General features: G+C 34.4%; 1 protein-coding gene across 1 annotated transcript; it reads right to left on the minus strand.

Annotated features, from left to right (window-relative positions):
* Positions 1 to 732: 732 nt before the first annotated feature.
* On the minus strand, positions 733 to 8405 carry RPA2 (Replication protein A2). The gene is made up of 6 exons (XM_089636067.1): positions 8266 to 8405; positions 8088 to 8179; positions 7771 to 7992; positions 6206 to 6391; positions 2971 to 3188; positions 733 to 1290 (listed from the first exon to the last, which is right to left on the minus strand). The coding sequence occupies exons 1-6, from the start codon at positions 8273 to 8275 to the stop codon at positions 1206 to 1208; spliced, it is 813 nt and encodes a 270-aa protein (XP_089492193.1). The 5' UTR covers positions 8276 to 8405; the 3' UTR covers positions 733 to 1205.
* Positions 8406 to 8586: the final 181 nt, after the last annotated feature.

The following is an 8586-nucleotide window of genomic DNA, read 5'->3' on the forward strand; positions in this document are numbered from 1 at the left end:
TCACCACACCTCGCCATATTTCACCTCATCTTGCCCCGTCTCACCTTGCCTACTAAACAAACCTCTTCTTGCCAGGCCTCAGCTTATCTCCCCTCGCTTTGCTTTGTCTCACCTAACCTCGACTCGTCTCACTTCACCACACCTTGCCATGTCCCACCTAGCCTCGGCTTGTCTCATCACGCCTTGCTTATCTTACCTAGCCGTGCATTGTCTCACCTAGCCGTGCCTTGTCTCACTTCACCACACTTTGAATGATCTCACCAGGGGGGTATAACTCCGAGAAAAAAGTGGGTCAAAAAAAAAGACACGGTAATCTCTATGGCTGACTTGTGACATATATTTTCCACAAACCAGTGCGCACTTCATGCATGTTTATAGGCCGCTGTCATTGGCCGATTTTAGGCTAGCCAATGGGGTTGGCTCCGAATGAGAATTCTATTGTCTATGGTTACGCCTTTTTTATAGTTTCTATCCTAGTCGATGGTGAGTATGTCGTGTAGTGACGTATATTTTTCAGTTACAGACTTTTATCTATGGCAAACTTTAGGACCCATGGGCTCAGTACGAAAAACCCGAAGATATTGATCTAGTGAGTGGTTCATTTATGGATCTCACCTTGCCATGTCTCATCTGACAATTTTTGATAGTATGAATAATAAAATAGATTAGATATATATAGTTTACGTCAATAAATAAAAACATACATCAATAAAATATATACTTTATTGAAAAAAGACATAAAAAATAATCAAGTATCTTATATCTTTGCTAGGGGAAAAACACAAGTAACCAATCATGTTTTTTTTCATATTTACCAAATAACATTTGTTACAAATTGAACTCCACATTGGCCTCATGAAAAGTTTTTTTCCTAAATGAAAATGTGTATATTCCCCCAGTATGTAGATATCATTCAATATGAATTATGTAATATTTTGATAGCTCTGGTACTTTATGGTTGTAAAACACAGGAAAAACAAAATATTTATTGAATTTGAAAACCACATATCCAGCTGCAGGTTTTGATATCAGATTGAAAAGAGAACATTTTATGCAGAATTAAATGCACACTTTCATCTTTACTCCTGTTATTACAAATAATGGATTATCGATAGGAACTGTCTCAATCATTATAAGAGAAAAATATCCAGGGTTAATGGTAATGCCAGTTTAAACAGATCATACATAATAAACTAAATAAATAATTATGAAGCATCAGTTGCCCTGAAGTGGTCTTCATCGATTGTTGAGTAGATGTGCCCCTCTCCGCACATCCATTCCAAGATTTTACTAAAAATAAAATAATGAATATATAAGTAATCATGTTGGGTTCGCAGTCGCTGTCTAATCCTCGGCAACTAATTCCTCTATCATAGCACCAAATTCATGAAACAAAAACACTTAAATTAATCTGTGCAGAAACCATAATATGATAGATTACTTTGGGGAGAAATCCATGGACCTAAAAAGCCTTGGACTGAGCATTAGAGCGACTTTGTATGAATTGCATTGAAGTCAAATCTAAGGTGAGGAGAAATTGCCTGGCAGCCATCTTGTATGACTAACTTTTGAACTGATTTGTATGCAAAGTGGTGCATAATGTAAACTATTATAATTTTAATTATGTGTTATGATTTTTTTTGTTGGTATTTGATGAATAAGGAATGTGATATGTCATTAAAAAATTTAAGTAGGTATTGACATTTTCCATACATCTTTCCCCTCACCCCGCGGCTTCAAATTGATCTCGAATTGCTCCATCCAGGGCTTTTTAGGTCCATGGAGAAAACCCTCAAAGGTCCACGTTTATCCCAATTTTTTTTTTTTTAATGTTTGGATTGTGTCTATGGGTCCATGCAATGGTCCTTTCTATTAAATTATTTCTAAAAACAATTGCATGTCCTTCATTTGTATTCCACAAAAAAAATTTGAAAACCTCAAATTATTGGTGTAAATGTTCATCAGTTAGATTTTTACTATTGTGTGGCACTATAACCACTCATAGTTTGACATTTGTGAATTACTACTTTTCATAGTAAATTCTACATATTTTGAAGAAAAATGGCGAAGGTACAAATCTTTTATAAAAACAGCAAATGTCACATTTCATTTTTAATTAATATTTAATTTTACAAACCTATTTATTCAGTGCCTAAAGGTGAATCTCTGATTACTTATTTTTTTTAAATAAAAAACATAAGATGAACCTTGGTATTCAGTTTAAATTTGCTCCTATTTAAATTAAAAATAATATGGTTTATAATTAAGTAGGTAGGTATTTAAGTACCTACTTACAAATCTTTGTATTTGAATTATTAAATAAGAGAAAATCAGAAACATGCTTTTTGAACACTACATCTACTGTTAACAGAACTACAGGGTTTTCCAATAAGAGGTGTTATTTTGATATTCAATCGTAAAAGATCAATGGTTTCGTTGCCTGTGTGGCACATAACACCGTCTTGTTGAATGTAAACGTTGTCCAGATCAATACCATCCAATTCCGGCCAAAAAAATCATTAATCATCTCTCGATAGCGCAATCCATTCACGGTAACTGTTGCTCCAGCCTCATTTTCGAAAAAGTAAGGTTCAATGACTTCGCCGGACCATAAACCGCACCAAACCGTTACACGTTGAGGATAAAGAGGCTTTTCAACAATAACTCTTGGGTTTTCCGAGCCCCAGATGCGACAATTTTGCTTGTTGACGAAGCCACCGAGGTGGAAATGGGCCTCATCACTTAAGATGATTTGCATTTGATTCACTGAAGTGAATTTTAATAATTTCAATGTGTTGTTGAAGCGTGTATCGTTCCATTTTTATTAATGGCGTAGTTTCTACTTGTCAAATGTCAAAAAATGACAGCTTCAAAAGTAACATCTACCGAAATAGCGGTCTATTCAAAATAACACCTCTTATTGGAAAACCCTGTACTAGTTGGTTAGTATAATTATTCATTAAAACTTACTCTAGCTCCATTTTGGACATCTTGTCCCTGATGGAGGAGTGCATGTCATCCCGGCTGATGCCGGTCTCCAGCTTGGCCTGGCGGATGAGGCTGAAGACCAGCAGCTGGCGCGGGTTGAGGCCGGCAGAGGCACCGCCACCCCCGTCCATACCTCCCATCAGCGAGTTGGCAGGCATCGACGTGGCCGAGGTTGAGTTCATGTCGCTGCTTATCTTGGGCTGGAATTGTAGCTTATAAAATTAGTGAAAATCCAATACAGATATTAAAAAGCTTAACTACCAAACTGCGCCTCTGCACAACAGTAAAATAAAATTAACTAATTATACCATTTTATCATAGACATTCAATCGGTCTGATAGACCAGCCAATCGGAGAGAAGTGAACAAACCAAGTTGCGAAACGGCGTGACCATCTCTATTTCTGTCTTTTGCAACCAAATGAATCGACATATATATGAAACTCGCATTGTAATATGTACCACTATTCAGTCCTCGAAAATAAAATCTGCTTACAAATTAACTACTACTTCTTTTTACAATGGCAAAAAATTTCTTTTTACAATGGAAAAAACTTAACCACAAATCCTGAATCGGGTAAACAAAAATTCTGACTTATTTCCAAAATTGAATATTTTGTCACACTATTTAGTTAGACACTTTTACAAATGTGTTATAATTTACCCAAATCACTCATTATTAGCGTCGCTACGCCTCGCAGTTCGTTTAAAAACGAACATTTAGAACCTGCGTAGAAATGTATCGCAATGTACTGTGCTGCAAACCTTTGCCTTACTTTAACGAACTTTACTTTTCTGCGCAGGGTCTGGTTATTTTAATGTGCTCTTTGGAGGTCAATGTACAACTGATGTCTTAGTTTATTCAAAGCATTCCTCAAACACTCCTGGTCACGTGGTTTGCTTCCAGCCTACCGAAATGATACCCAGATTTCATGTTATGGCTAATCTATCAATTTGGATGCCTATGCATTTTATGCAGGATTTTTTGCCTCCTTGAATAGGAAAGTTTGTAAATTTAAAAGAAATCATTCATAGCACAATGCCAAGATACAGTATGGAAACACTATTGCCACACACCATAAGTTAAGTCACTATAGCACGAGAACGCAAGCAAAAGAAGTTGCGCAGATGAACATCTCTTGCAAAAAGGGCGCAAAAGACAAGTCGCAAAAAAATTACATTAAAGTACAGAATAACTAAAATTCATAGAATAATTTGATGAACCCAAAAGTGTTAATATTATACTGCAAATATTTTGCTGTTAAAAGGATTCCTGATATTTTACAGACTGTTTAGTAGTTTTTCAAAGCGACCTTGAGGTGATTTTTCATGAAAACGGCGCTATATAAATTAGCCAAATATTAAGCAATTAATTTGGCTCTCCTGAATAATTGACAGAGACAAGCTACCTTGAGGTGATTTTTCTCGAAAACGGCGCTATATAAATTAGACAAATATTAATCAATTAATTTGGCTCTCCTGAACAATTGACATTATTGACAATCCCTTAGGCCTCTGGTATATTCTGTCAGATGGTCAGATTATTTCCGCTTTGCAATAAAATACAAATAAATGTAATATTTCTGAATATATCCAAATTCTAAGAACTGTTTTTGAAAGGTTGTGAATAAGGCATTATTATATACTATTTGATTAGACAAATGTATTATAAAGGTTATTGCTAACTCATCATTTTGCCGTTTCAGGTAAAAGCATTTATAGGCGTATAAATAAATATTCAAAAGCCTTTTTAGGCATAAAAATAAATGAACAAAATTATAAAAAAAAAATATTAATTAATAAAAAATGCACCGAGTTCCATAATTATTTTTCAAATTGCGGTAGGAATCTTTGATTTCATATACCTAGGTGTGTACCTTTAATTTTTTCTGTGGCTAACTTTTAGATTTGAATATAGAGCGTGGTGTTTTTTTGAATCAGGACCGGCCCTGATGATAGGAAGGGAAACAACGATTTCAGCTATCAGTAGAGATGGCAAAATTTCGTTTTAACTAAAAAAGCGAAAAAATATTTATGGTTCGAAAATAGGGCATTTATAAGTTTTCTTTGCGTTTCAAGGCATTTGAAAGTGTTTCCAGTGATTTCTATTTCGCGAATTAACGCGAAAAACGTGATTTTGGCCGTATTTCAGCTAAATTATTCTATTTAGCGAAATAGGCGCGAATTTCCCGAAAATACCGGGTATTGACTGACAGGCGTACGAGAATGAAGGAGCCCACTATTGAAACGTGCGCAATGCTATCATTCAATCAGTAAAGTGCCACATCCATTGTTTTTTGTATTTACCTGTATTTCAAATATGCCTACTTTATTTCATTTTTGGAAGCCTGTCCTACCTCTTTTTACAATTTTGTTACTATTTTATGTGTAAATATTTACTATTTTTAATTTATACTGTACGCTGAATTTAAACGCTTTCGGAGAATATAGCGTATTTCAGAAGTCAAAGAACCATACAAATTGGAGAAGCTGATACAGTAATATTTGGTCCAGTACAACTAAAGAAGAATTGAGAAAAATGCATAAGGAAGGTAGTTTCATGTGAATGTGCAGGGAAAAGTATTATGCCTATTTTATTTCATTTTTGGAAGCCTTTCCTACGATTGTTACTATTTTATGTGTAAATATTTAATATTTTTGTACTGTAGGCTAAAATTGCTTTTTGACATTACACAATTTGTGCGAAATAAATTACGCTTATTGATGTTAATCGCAATCTACATTTGTTGTGTTTGTGTTCGACCCGTACTTAGAGTTTCCTTCCTTATTAATTTAATATTAAAATTAATTATTTATAATCTTTCACATGGAAATACTTGCAAATGAAGGTTAAACATATATTTTACCAAAAATACTTAACATATGCGCTAAAAACTTTCAGGAAATACATTTTTTTCTATTTTGCTACAAAACGCTAAATTATGCCTCAAAATGCTATAAAACGCTAAATTTCCAATTGTTAATGCTAAAAAATCTGAAAATTAATGCTAAATTTTGCCATCTCTAGCTATCAGTGATCAGGCCTAAAGTAGATCCCAAAAGCCAAGTTGGCATAAAGGGTTAAGACCTTTATCCCGCCCATGAAAGAAACTATCCATATTGCATATTTGAATGGAGTAATTATTTTCAGTGAGTTTTTCAGTAGAATTTGTTTTTCAAATTTTTAAAAACAGAATTAAAATAATTATTAATACTTACGCCCTTGGCCTTGGCTTCCAGTTTAATTTTATTATGGATACACTGCAGGTAATGGAAAGTGATGGCGTTTATGTTTGTGACGTTGAACATCTTGAACACAATGAGAACCTTCTTCCCTTGGTTCGTTTTAATATTTCCAAATATCTGAACATAAGTGTTTACCATGACATTTGGAATGGCCTTTTCCTGGAAAGGGAAAGAAAATATTTTTCGTACATTTCATTTTTATAGTATGAAGCCGATAATAATTATCACCCTTAAAACATTTCACATTGCCAGAAAGTATGTAAGAATATTTTCAATCAGTATCAATTGGTGTAATTTCACTAAATTATAGGGGAGGAATGCAGATCACGCCAAACTCTGGGAATTGAATAAAAATGCACTTTCTAGATGAAAAAAGTGTGTAGAAATTCATTAAAAAAATAATTAAGGCGCGGAAGAATAAATTGAGGGAGATACAGCCGATCAAAATTTAATAAATTGCACTTCGCGATCTGATATTATCACCATATTCGGACAGTCCGCCGCCATATTTTGTCACGAAAATCAAATTAAAAACTTTTAATACTTTTGAAATTTCAGTAGTGCCATCCAAAAAATAAAAAGTGTTGCCATATAATAATATCAATGCATGGAAAATTCTGAAAATTAAATATCATTTGCCAGATTGGTAGTTTATTATTTAAAATCTTGTAAATACTTAATTTATGTATATATATAACCTAACCTAACTGTGATTTTCTATAACAAAAAAATGACCCTTTAATAACGCCCACTCGCGTCCCCTTTAGAGTTTTATCCCAGTTTTCAAGTAGTTTGTGGGCTACGCTAGGTTTGTATAGACGGTTTGTGATTTAATACTAATACCTTTTTTCCATGTTATTTCCTGTTACACAAAATTGCCCCTTTAATAACGCCTGCTCGCGTCCCCTTTAGAGTTATATCCCAGTTTTCAAGTAGTTTGTGGGCTACGCTAGGTTTGTATAGACTGGTTTGTGATTTAATTCTAATACCTTTTTCCCATGTTCTTCTGCCTACTCTAACCCAAACTAAACACCTAACCTATTTTGTAAAAAAATATTATTATTATATGGCAACACTTTTCTTTTTTTGGTTGGCACTACTGAAATTTCAAAAGTAAATAGTTGCTAATTTGATTTTCTTAAGTCATAATTGATAAATAAAACATGGTTCCTATGTATCGCGTACGAAGTTTCAAAACCCTATAACTCAGTTAATAGTGCCGACCCCCACCTAATTCTTTCAGATTCGGATTCCCCAGCCCTAAATTAGTCTAAATCAAGTTCAATTTCGGTTATACTCCCATAAACCGAATATTACCCTCAGATCGCGAAGTGCAATTTTATTAAACTTTGATCGGCTGTATCTCCCTCAATTTATTCTTCCGCGCCTTAATTCTTTTTTTAATGAGTTTCTACACACTTTTCTCATCTAGAAAGTGCATTTTTATTCAATTCCCAGAGTTTGGCGTGATCTGCATTTCACCCAATTATAGAAATGCTTGTCGCTTTAATCTACGGAAGTTAAATAAGTGTACTAACATCTTCATTCATGGAATCTTGGTCAATCCAGAGCATAGCCTTCATTCTGCCTGTCATGTCTTGGATTGTGTACACAATTTTCGTGCTTTGGACCTTGATATTCTGTATTCTGGCGACGATGCAGGCAATCTGAACGTCGGATCCCCATATCTTAACTCCATCATCAGAGCTTTTGAGTGCTTGGCTTATGACAAGGGGAGCTGTTCTTGAACTTCTTTTACCCTGAGGGACAAATAACGATTATGTTTACGAAAAGAAAGTACACAACATACAATGTTTTTGAAATCGTAAGCTTTTATACCTTAACTATTACTTACAGTTTTCTTAGATTTATTTCCGGGAGTATTTGCTGCCCCAAATTGATTCGGCGAATTGAAAAATCCTCCGCCTCCACCCTGAGCGCTTTGATCTACAACAAAAACAAAGAAGAAACGTGAAATATGACGTAAATATCAGTAATAAGTAGTGGATTTTTAACGTATCACAATAACTAACCGTTCCACATACTGTTATTGAAGAAATAACGGTTGCGAAAGAAGAATGTTCAATGTTATAAACACGCTACAGTTGACAGGTGACAACATAAAATTGTATGAAAAAATGAACATGGCGGGAAATCAAGTTCGTACAAGGTACGAGAAGCATACGAGAAGTAATGACGTTTTGCGTCAAATTTAGAGGCTAACAACTCGCTGAAAGTTAATACTACTTTACAGCAAAATAACCTCTGAAAGGCTTCTCATCTATAGGTTATGAAACCATAATTGGCTATCAAAACTAAAGAATCTATGAACACGTCGAAGAAAAATCTAAATT

The sequence above is a fragment of the Hesperophylax consimilis genome, chromosome 10 (genome assembly GCF_061612785.1).
Source record: "Hesperophylax consimilis isolate HC1 chromosome 10, BYU_Hcon_1.0, whole genome shotgun sequence".
NCBI lineage: Eukaryota > Metazoa > Arthropoda > Insecta > Trichoptera > Limnephilidae > Hesperophylax > Hesperophylax consimilis.